General features: G+C 33.7%; 1 protein-coding gene across 1 annotated transcript in view; it reads right to left on the bottom strand.

Annotated features, from left to right (window-relative positions):
• RpL18A (ribosomal protein L18A) overlaps positions 1 to 12,147 on the bottom strand; it is a 39,004-nt gene extending 26,857 nt beyond the window's left edge. Inside the window, exons 1-2 of the mRNA XM_089102601.1 lie at positions 12,071 to 12,147; positions 4,365 to 4,544 (exon numbers count right to left, since the gene is read on the bottom strand). Coding sequence (XP_088958727.1) covers positions 4,365 to 4,544; positions 12,071 to 12,088 — 198 coding nt within the window. The 5' untranslated portion in view covers positions 12,089 to 12,147. The remainder of the gene's footprint in view (positions 1 to 4,364; positions 4,545 to 12,070) is intronic.
• Between the last annotated feature and the right edge of the window lie 214 nt (positions 12,148 to 12,361).

Genomic DNA, 12,361 nt, shown 5'->3' on the forward strand with positions numbered 1-12,361 from the left:
CGTGGGAGGGGGCCTAGCTGCCCTCCATTTTTTTGTCACTTAAAAAAGGCACTAGTACTTTTAATTTCCGTTCGAATGAGCCCACCAACGATATTCTAGGACCAGTGGGTCGATACGATCACCCCTGGAAAAAAACAAAAAACAAACAAACAAATAAACACGCATCCATGATCTTTCTTCTGTTAAAAAATGCAAAATTCCACATTTTTGTAGATAGGAGCTTGAAACCACTGCAGTAGGGTTCTCTGACACGCTGAATATGATGGTGTGATTTTCATTAAGGTTCTATAACTTTTAGGGGGTCTTTCCCCCTTTTTTCGAAAATGAGCAAAATTTTCTCTTTCGCGTAACGTTTGATAGGTAGTACTAAACTTGATGTAACTTATATATTTGAAATCAGTATTAAAATCTGATTCTTTTGATGTATCTATTGGTATCAAAATTCCGTTTTCAACAGTTTCGGTTACCATTGAGCCGGGTCGCTCCTTACTTACAGTTCGTTACCACGACCTGTTTGATAAAAAAGTCCAGGAAATAGAATTCTATCTACCCCCAACATCTCGTAAAAAACCATTACTTTCCTAGATATTTGGCTAAGTGGAGTAAAGGAAACTGCTAAATTGAACCTATATTGCACAATTAGAATGTTGCAAATCATGTAAGTCATTGCATAGTTGAACTGGTCCATAATGACAAATCCAAGGATATAAATGACTCATTTTACTGTAGCACTATTTTCTTAATAGTAAATTCACGTTCGAATAAAACTATTCTGTGTTAGTGCACAAATAAACTGAGAAGATTTTAGCTAAAAGGACAACGAAATTTGTTATAATTTGTTTCCCTAATGACTAACGTTTCTTTACCAATCTTTTTGAAGGTTAAAGAAATCCCTGTTCCTTCAAAAGTATTTTTAGAAGTGTTCGCTGGTTAACTTTCTTTTTAACAAACTTGTTTTCAAACAATTCTGGTGAAAATAATTAAATTTTATACTCATGTACAATTTAACCCCTTCAGCTCAAAGAGGCCAAGTATGTTTTCATGTATGCAAGGACAAAATCTTGCAAAGTTCTTCATACTGTATTTAAAACTTTTTTTCCGTTATAGCACAAGACAAGCTTCATATTATGCGATTCTTTTCCAAAGCGCGAAATTTTATTTTGAATGTATTGTCTTTGACTTTACGTTCAAGTTATCCCAAATGGGCAACTTGCATAGCTAAGCCAAAATTTAATATACACAGTTTGGGAACGCCATCTTAACCAAGGTGTAAATTAAAATGGAGCTGAACTGTGAAAATTATGCCAAACATAGTCTTTGTGGTTGAGAAGATTCTCAGAAAAATAATGGAACTTGTTCCAAATCAAATTGGCTATATCACTACAAACCAAGAAGTGAATTTCACAACAACGTTAGCAGCAATTGCTACCCTCAACCCCCATTGTTACGGGTAGTTATCTTGGGAATTGACGAATTACTAATGTTTTAAATTTTTACGGACAAAAACCAATGTAAAGTTTAAGTAATTACTCTTATTGTTTTTTTCACGCCTCCACGTGGCAACACTGACGATAATATGGCACTACCCTAAAAAAACTTCAGAATTTTGAAACAGCTAAAAGAAAAACCCTTCAAAATTGTAGTTTTCAGGTGATAACAGCAGACGTGAGATGAGTCTAGGCGACAAAAACGTTTTTATTTTGATGCCCATGGCATTTCCTCAGCCCTAATCATGAAATTTGACTTCTGCTGTTGTTGACTTTACATTCTAGCCTACCCAAATGGATATCCAGCATAGCTAAGTCATAATTTAGTATACACATTTTGGGAACGCCACCAGCCAAAAGTGAGCTAAATTGGAGCTGAACTGTGAAAATCATTATGTGAAAGCTCATTTATGATTATGTCAACAAGCCTAACTAACTTGTCAAGAAGCCAGGGACGTCTACAGCCCCCCCCCCAAAAAAAAATCATTAGTTGAATTCTGCTGTTTTTGACTTTACATTCTAGCCTACCCAAATGGGTATCTAGCATAGCTAAGTCATAATTTAGTATACATAGTTTTAGAACGCCACTTCAGTCAAAAGTAATACCCCTCCCCCCCCCCAAAAAAAAATCATACAAGTTGAATTCTGCTGTTTCTGATTTTACGTTCTAGCCTACCCAAATGGGTATCTAGCATAGCTAAGTCATAATTTAGTATACACAGTTTGGGAACGCCACTTCAGCCAAAAGCGAGCTAAATTGGAGCTGAACTGTGAAAACCATTATGTGAAAGCTCATTTTGAATTATTTCAACAACCCTAACAAACTTGTCAAGAAGCCCAGGGACGTCTACAGCCCCCCCCCCGAAAAAAAATAATAATTAAAGTTGAATTCTACTGTTTTTGACTTTACGTTCTAGCTTACCCAAATGGGTATCTAGCATAGCTAAGTCATAATTTAGTATACACAGTTAGGGAACGCCACTTCAGCCAAAAGTGAGCTAAATTGGAGCTGAACTGTGAAAACCATTATATGAAAGCTCATATTTTGGATTGTGTCAACAAGCCTAACAAACTGGTCAAGAAGCCCAGGGACGTCTACAGCCCCCCCCCCCACCCAAAAAAAATAAAAAAAAACATTAAAGTTGAATTCTGCCGTTTTTGACTTTACGTTCTAGCCTACCCAAATGGGTATCTAGCATAGCTAAGTCATAATTTAGTATACACAGTTTGGGAACGCCAGTTCAGCCAAAAGTGAGCTAAATTGGAGCTGAACTGTGAAAACCATTACGTGAAAGCTCATATTTTTGATTATGTCAACAAGCCTAACAAACTTGTCAAGAAGCCCAGGGACGTCTACAGCCCGCCCCCCCACACACACACACACAAACAAATCTACAGCCCCCCCCCACACACACACAAACAAATAAAAAAAATCATTAAAGTTGAATTCTGCTGGTTTTGAATTTACGTTCTAGCCTACCCAAATGGGTATCTAGCATAGCTAAATCATAATTTAGTATACACAGTTTGGGAACGCCACCTCAGCCAAAAGTGAGCTAAATTGGAGCTGAACTGTGAAAACCATTACTTGAAGGCTGATATTTTGGATTATGTCAACAAGCCTAACAAACTTGTCAAGAAGCCCAGGACTTCTACAGCCCCCCCCCCCCCACACACACAAACAAATAAATAAAAAAAACATTAAAGTTGAATTTTGCTGTTTTTGAATTTACGTTCTAGCCTACCCAAATGGGTATCTAGCATAGCTAAGTCATAATTTAGTATACACAGTTTGGGAACGCCACCTCAGCCAAAAGTGAGCTAAATTGGAGCTGAACTGTGAAAACCATTGTGGAAGCTCATATTTTGGATTATGCCAACAAGCCTAACAAACTTGTCAAGAAGCCCAAAGATGTTGTGCTGTTTTTGACTTTACGTTCTAGTCTACCCAAATGGGTATCTAGCATAACTAGTCATAATTTAGTATACACAGTTTGGGAACGCCACTTCAGCCAAAAGTGAGCTAAAATGGAGCTGAACTGTAAAAACCTCTCAAGACATCACGAACCATTACAAAACAGCATGTGATTGTTCGGACTTGTTAGTTTTTTTGTTGACAACTGATTTCCAAAACCAAATTCAGTTGAGGATGATAAAGCTATAATATTCTAGCAGCATCTAACCCCTACAAGGCATACAAGCCAAGTAAGTTCTCAGATGTGCAAAGATATTTATCTTACACAGTGATATAAAAAGCCAAAATTTTAGTAATAGGGCAAAGTAAAAAAAAAAGCTTTGGGACAAGATGTGTTTCCAAAAAGCAAGGAAGATCCTTGAGGAACATAACTTGAGCAAGGAAAGAACTGGCATCTGCCCTCCTTGGCATCTGCCCCCTCCTGCAGAAAAGGGGCAAAGGTTTGACCAAAAAGGGGTCTCTTTTTTCTGTTCTAAAACTTTTATTGAAGGCTGGATTGAAGTGAAAAAAGAAATAAATACATAAAAATCTTTTTTTTTGCTACCAGGAAAATTGAAATTTCTCAACACAAAGGAAAAGTAATGTGACAATCATGTCAAAACTATTTCAAAACTATTTTAGCATGATTTTCAATGTCACAACTGTCTCATGCTCTCACTTTTTGTCTTAAATTTTCTTTAATTTTGTCATGTCAATTTTGTCATTGTCATTTAATTAGGTCATTTCATAGTCAAAGCAGTCAACCTGACAAATCCAAGGATATAAACTTTATTACTAGCAACTATTTATGTAAGCAATTAATCCCCCTTAGCTATACTCCCATGTAAATAAACACAAAAATACAAATTCTTGTGATTAAAATTGCAAATGAAGGTGAGTATATAAAATAACTGAGAACATACCTGCTCAACTGAAACAATTTCACCAGTGGCTTTCTTGAATTTTCTAAGCTGGCGAAGGAAATACCAAAAACGAGACTTGGCAACAATGGTGTCTGGTGCAAAAATTCTCATACGATAAAGAGGTGGATTTGGCTCCTTTTCTGAAGGAAGCTTTCTTCCAATGACCTTATACTCATTCAACTAGAAAAAAATTATTTAGAAGTCACAGGTGCTTGCAGGTATGACCCCTATGAAAAGTGCATTTCTATATGTTGAAAACAGAAAAGGAGAAATTTCAAGAAAACACAAGGAAAGCTGACTGGAATTCTTCTAAGGCAGAATCCCTATACAGATTTCACAAGAATTGGCAAGCAACAACAAGGTAAGAATTGCACACACAATCTTTTTGTGTGTAAATATGTGCTCTAAACAGATAGAAACAGAGACAATTTGAGAACAATTTACTGATGATATTTTTCTCTTTTTGGGATTAGTTTTTCTATAATTCAGTATGCTTTGTTTACAATGAACACAAAAATTACATAAACTTACTTTTGAATTTGATTGGACTCAATAAATGGTTAGGATTACAATTAGTTACTCTGAAGACCAGAGTAAAGTACATGCTATGGTTTTATTGCCTGTTTACTGCAGGCTCTTTGGCTAGTCAAAAAATATTCTATTTTATTTACCCTACATTTCCTCTATTTATTTTCTTCATTAATCTATATTCTTTATCTATAGTATCTTTTTATTCCAATCATATCCTATTCTATTATATGACAAGAATTTTTTTGTGATGAATGTTTGAAAACTTATGTTTCTCAAGGATTCATATAGTAAATTATCTATTTGTCTTCACATGCTTAAGCATTTTCTAGATGACAATCAGTAAGTTCATTTAGCTTCCTGTTTGTGCATCATTTTCAATTAAGTCAAATCAATGAGTTATATAAAAATGAACTCTATAATCAGTTCATAAAACTTTGGGGATCAATACTAAGGCCTAAGTTATGCCCAGTGAAGGTGTTTTCAAGCTAATGTTTACTCCTTTCTCATATCCAAGCCTTGAAAGATTGCTTGACAAACTTCACCAAACCCTGTGTCTTGATTTTGCTTCAATAGTTATCATAAAACCTTGTCCAGTGAATTAAATTTAAGATAAATTTTCTCCCCAAAATTCGGTTTAGCCAAATCTCCAAAATAAATCATACCTGACAACATAAACATTGTATAGCATTGCATCATACTAACATGATGGATTAACTGAAACTTCATGCATATTATAACATGAGAAATTCATTGTTTTGGGATTTCTTTTAGCTTGTATATATTTCTTGAGCTATGTACAGGACCATTAGGGGGAGGGGTGTATGCTAAAACAAAAAGAGAGGGATATTTAGATTGCTAATTTTATACACTTTTTTATGGTTAAAGTTACATTTGCAACACTTCACCCTTCACCCCCTAATGATCTTAAACATAGCCCTATGCTACATACAAAATGGTAAAATTCTAGGGGCTTCAGGGCTCTGCTATCTTTGAAAGTAGCTGAGTTAAGTGAATGAAACTTTCAGGGATGAAACTAGGGTCAAAAATATACCCTGGAAAACTATAGCCAAGCTATTATGTCTACCCTTTTCTTATTTCTAGGGCTTAGAAGATTGCATTCATAATAAAACCTATCTATTTAAAAGATAGACAAAACCTATATATATATAACAAAATAATTTCTTAGACCACACTGCTTTTCCATTTACAAAAAATTAAACAAGAAAAACGGGTTTTAATTTCTATAAAGCAGTGAATATAAAACACTTAATTAAACAAAAATACTCCGAATATTTCGGCCCCACATCCAGGAGCCTTTCTCAACAGAAAAAAAAAAAAATTCTTACATCAACATAAAAAACATACTAAACAAACAAAAGAAAAAATATAAATAAATAGGAAAAGAAAACTCACATATTAAATAAAAAATTCCATTCACTGGTGTATAAACAAAATCGAATGCTTATATTCAATTTTATATAAATATAAGCATTAAGCGTTTTTATATAAATATAAGCATTTGATATATATATATATATATATATATATATATATATATATATATATATATATATAGTTTATTAACCCATCAAAAAACCAAGGCAGATGGAGCAAAACAACAAGAAAACATAAGAAAACACCACTTCAAAATAAATAACACAAAATATAAAAGCCTTACAAAATCAACAAGGCAGAACTTGATAGTCCATTACTGTTGTAGCAATTCAGACCATGGGTGGTCACAAATACACAAATTAAAACACCATATTTGCACTCCCATAGCATCCTCTGGGTCAATTATATTAAACCTCCTAGACATGTACCAATTGCTTGTCCATATATAAAACAAAACAAAAATAATACCATTGAATCCTTTGTTTTTAATCCCATTAGATTCCTTGTTTTATGCTCTTTTTCAACATAGCAGTTGTTACACTGGCTATGCACTCCACCCCTCATGGACCCACATATCACCCTAATAATAATTTCTTTATTGTGGCTTTAATTGCTTCCCCTGTTGTTAAGACTGGTTATTCTGTGTCTCAAATATATCTAGTTTAGACTGGATATATGTGCATGGCTGAATATTGAATAAAAGAAATATAATTTAAACAAGTTAATAATTTGAATAATAATATAGGAACTATGATAATCTGATTGATACTATTTTGCTATATATTATAAATTAAGAGTTTCAATGTTTTCCTTAAGTCTGATAGGTGAAATTACAGTGTTTAACACAATTTAGTTAGGATGGAAGTGAATATATCCCTTGGTCCCTTTTTTATGCTCCTACATAATTCAATAGCAGAGCATGAAATTTGATAGCATAATTATTGGGCAAATTTGTGAGATAAAACATTTATTTCTACTTATATTTATCATTTACTACTGTCATTTTAAGAGGCTTTCTTTAGTGTCCACATGACACTCTCTCTATTCTTTCCAAATCTATTCCATTCTTTATTCTATCCACATGAAGATTAATTTTTGTTTGCTTTGTGTTTGATTTTTAATTCAAACAAACAAAACACAGGTAATATATTCAGACTGTTTCTTCTTCTTCTTCCAATTTTGCATAGTTGCCTGATATAATATTGCATAGATCATGTTGGCTCAGCCGTTTTTTGCATATTTTTTTGTGATAGTCTGTTGCAGAAGGGAGCAATATCAAACAATCAAGAGGCCATATTGGTACTGGCAGGGTTTTAATCCTTAAATTGCTGAGGATAGGTGATTTGAGTATTGCACTTCTCACAGTTCCTATACATCTCTAGAACTTTCAAGGCAGTAATTTGTTGGGCTATTGTCAGTGTTGCTGCTAAAGAAGCAAAAAAACTTGAGTGCTGCTAAAGAACCTTGAAAATGCTGCCCAAAACAAACAAGAGAAATCAGGTAACTCCTATAAAGAATGAAGATGAATGCAGTAGCTGTCAGGTTCAACTTGATGAGCAGTCTTCAGCCTTATCATGTGATGAGTGATGGTTGTGACAAATAGTTGTGCACAGAGCATATCAGGATCTCAAGTCAGAATATGCACTGTTCTGAAAAAATGACTGATAGTCTCACATGTAACTCATTATATGGGTTTTTATTCTCAAGGTGGAGTTTTGTGTTTTGCTGCATTGAATTCAAGCTTCTAAATGTTAGTCTAGTGAGTGAAGGCATCAAGGTCCAGTTATGTTGACAACATTTTCCACTGTGTCTGCATAACCAATAAGTTTTGAGTGATTAGCACAGTCTTATTTTTCAATTTGGGATTTTTGACACATTATTTACACATATAAAATTATGTAAGACTAAAACTCTCATATACTGCTACCAAAGAAAAATTGAGAAGAATTGTATACATCAGAGAAAAGCTAATAATCTAAGCTATACATTAATATGGTTTTTATTAAAATTATTTAAAATCAAACAGTTGAAATTATTAGTTTAATGACTTACCAACAAGGACCTCTTTTTGGAAATGCCAATTCTCCTATTTCAATGTATATATCCTTTTAGTGTTTCAGTTTTATTTGTGTATTAACAGAAAACCAATTTTCTTCTGATTCTAAAAATGTAACTTTTATTGCTTGATGTTTTATTCTATAAATCACAAATATTAAATATAATTTTTTTCTTTTGAATTGCTTGTCAAAACAGACACCACATTTTTAATGTCTGCTGACAAATTATTGGTGAAAATTTGACCAAGAAGGTAGAGTTCTTGTTACTGCCCTCAGATTGTATCATGCTGTAGTAAAATAGGAGTGGTGCAAAAACCCATTGCTATTTTTTCTGTGATGCCAAAGAAAAGTGGTCTTTCCCAAAAAGAGGTCTTTTACCCTATGCCCTCTGGCACACTACTTCTAGCAGCAGCCACCTTGGAGAAAGACATCCTTTCTAAATATTTTAAATATCTGTGCCCTATCTGTTAGGAATTGCTTCACACACTCAACCACATCCCTATTCATCACAACAGCTTAGAGCTTGATTGAAATCATCTATGGCAGACTTTGTAGAATACCTTTGCCAAATCTAGTAGTAGGCTATAATATCAACAGGGAACCCTGATCCAGAAAATTGATGACATAATTGTAAGCATCAATCAGATTGTAAGTAACTAAGGGCTATTTTGAGCACTTTTGGCCCTTTAAAGGCTAAAAATGGGTAATTTTTGTTGTTGTTCATATTATTGACTTACAAATAAAGTGAACATGCCATGTGTTGCCTTTTTTTAATGCTCTTTCCAAATATAATAATCACTTTTGCTGGAATTGAACTTTACCCCCGCCCCTATATATATATACCAATTCAGGGTATATATTTGCATATGGGGGGGGGGGGTGATGTAAAATTTATTTCCCATACAAATAAGATGTAAGTTTAAACTTTAACCCCACCCCCCTAATGTGCAAATATATACCCTGAATTGGAATATATAGGGGCATGGGTGCCCATACTGCAGGGCAAAGAGGGGTTCCAGCCCCCCCCCCCCGGCTGAATTATAGTGCCTAATATTTAGTATTTTTGTTTTAATATTTTTATTATACAGCATTGGAACAACCAATTAAACCAGCCCCCCTAGAATTCAGCTTATGGTTGCCCATGTGTAGGGGTGGGGGTAAAATTCAACAGCAAGTGATTATTATATTTGGAAAGAGCATAAAAAAGGCTTTCATTGGTATGTTCACTTTATTTGTGAGTCAATAATACAGAAAATGAAAAATTTACCTAAATATGTAATTTTCCAAAGAAGCAAATATTGGATCAATAAAGAACATATACTAAATAAAGGGCTAGGCACACGTAGCTGATTTTGGGAACCAATTTAGCATCAGTGGACAAACAATAGCAGTAAAAAAAAAATTGTTGAAAGAAAAATTTATTGTGCAAAATTTTCAAAACAAAAAATCATGGACACAAATAGGCATCTGGAGTTTATTAATAGTAGCTTGATTGATCTCAGCTCAGTAGTGGGGTCTTTCACGACATATACCTCTGGTTGATTATTTATTTGTATCCCTATTTTTGTGATGATCATGATGAAAATCAGTGCTGATTGTGTAGATTGGCACCAAAAACTAGAAAATTTTTCAAGCTCAAATTGATGCTGATTTCTTTTAAAATTGGTGCTGATTTGGAAATCAGTTCCCAAAATCAGCTACTTGTGCCCAGCCCTTAAGGCATCAAGTGATGTGTTCACTTCTATCCCATCAAAATTAGGTTAGAAACTACAAATTCTCAGTAAAATTGTACTTTAGCTACTTTTGGCTATCTTGGAAAGGGGTTAAGTTTGGAAAATGAAACTTTCAGGGATGGGTCTACAGGCTAAAGCGTGTCCTGGGAAAGTATTTTGAAGTACATATCTCTATGCCTTCTCTCTCTAGAGGGTCCTGAAATTTGCCTACATGACAAGTCTGTACATATTGAAAATTTGACAAAACAATATTTTACCTTAATTTTCAGCTATCAGTTTCTTTTTCTGCCTTAGTTCTGAAAATACAATTGATGGGTAAATCACTTGATGCCTTTTTTATGCTTTTTACAAATATAATAATCACTTCTATCAGAAATTCTAATTTAAGCCCTTGAAAATGACAAAAACATAAAATATATAGGGTGTAAAAAGGCTCAAAATATCTGTTTTAAACTTACTGTTCCATAATAAATCCTTTTTTAATCCACAAGCACTGACTTTCCACAATTAAGTTGGATAAATGAAAATCATAACAATAAATTTTGCAGGTACTCCTTCAATGTGCCTACTCTTTTATATATCAAAACTGATGACTAAATGAAAAACCTGTTTTGACAACATGATGCAAGACACCACTGTAGGTTTTGGTAAATTTCTACCAAATCATATTATTGACTTATGCATAAAGTGAATATACTACTCAATACCTTTTGGCTGAAATTCATTTCTGATAGAAATGATTATTATCTATTCACTTTATTCCTAACTCAATAATATGATTTGGTAGAAATTTACCTAGGTTTTTATATTTTTGACATTTTCAAGAGCTCAAAAAGGGCTTAAATTTGAATTTCTGATAGAAGTGAATATTATATTTGTAAAGAGCATAAAAAAGGTATCAAGTGATATATTCACTTTATTCATAAGTCAATAATATGATTTGCAAAAAAATTACCAATTCCTGTTATTTGAGTAGAATTTTAAGCCATATTAATGTTTTTTTTCAACATATAGGAAATGTATTTGAATATCTTTAAACCCTTATAAATTGGGATTGAGTAAAGTTGTGAAACTGAAAACAATTTTGTTGCGTTTCATTTAATTAGAAGATTTATTTCACTTTTATAACACACAGATTTTTACAAGGTCATCAATGGTCAAGACCCTCTAGAGGGAGAAGGAGTGGAGGTAGGTACTTCAAAATACCTTCCCATGATATACTTTAGCCTGTAGACCCATCCCTGAAAGTTTCATTTTCTTAATCTAGCCTAACACCTTTCCAAGATAACCAAAAATAGCAAAGTATAATTTTACTCAGATTCTCTGTTATGATATACATTAAAAGCAGTACAGGGGACAGTAAAGTTCTACAAAATCATATTATTGAGTTAAGACTAAAGTGAATACACCATTCAATGCCTTTTTTTATGCTGATCACAAATATAATAAGCATTTCTATTGGAAATGAATTTCAGCCCCCCCCCCCAATATAGGCTATACATAACCTAACCCTGAATTGGCATCGGGCCTATATAGGGGGGGGGGGCTGAAATTTATTTCTGATAGAAATGCTTATTATATTCGTAATCAGCATAAAAAAAGGCATTGAATGGTGTATTCACTTTAGTCCTAACTCAATAATATGATTTCGTAGAACTTTACCCAGGAGACAACCAGAGGGTGGGGGTGAATGCACAACTTAAATCATAAAAATAAGATAATGCCTCTCTTAGGTCCTCTAGCATGTCTCCTCCTGGAGAGCTCCTATTATATTCATTTTAACCCAAGTTATATCTGATTTAATGCCTTTTGAAGCACTACTTGAGTAATCTGATTGTTAGCCCTCTAGACTAGTACTCCTGGCCTGCAAAAACTATGCACACATTGTGCATCTGAACATTAAGCTAAATTCAATATTTATTCCACTTTAAGACTATAAACCAAACACAAAAAAAAAAAAAAAAGAGTAGAAGAATAAAATCCACCTCACCAGTCCTTTTGCCTTCATTATAATTTCTTACTGAATTCTGTCGGAAGTAATGATTACGCTGAAAAGAAAACTGAAAATGAAGAAAACTCAAAATAGATGGCATTTCATAAACATTAGTATCATGTAGGGTATTCAGACTAGACTTTCAGCGGCTTTCATGAATTTCGCTCATCCTGCCTTTGATTTTATATAAATTTCTTTTCTGCTGGATATATTCAGTATTTAGATCGTGTTATTAATGGGGGTGAGAGCTTACTCTTACCATTAATGGGGGTGACTGCAAAAAGAGAT

This window comes from Artemia sp. Qi Xiang Cuo, chromosome 16 (genome assembly GCF_049724085.1).
Source record: "Artemia sp. Qi Xiang Cuo chromosome 16, ASM4972408v1, whole genome shotgun sequence".
Lineage (NCBI taxonomy): Eukaryota > Metazoa > Arthropoda > Branchiopoda > Anostraca > Artemiidae > Artemia > Artemia sp. Qi Xiang Cuo.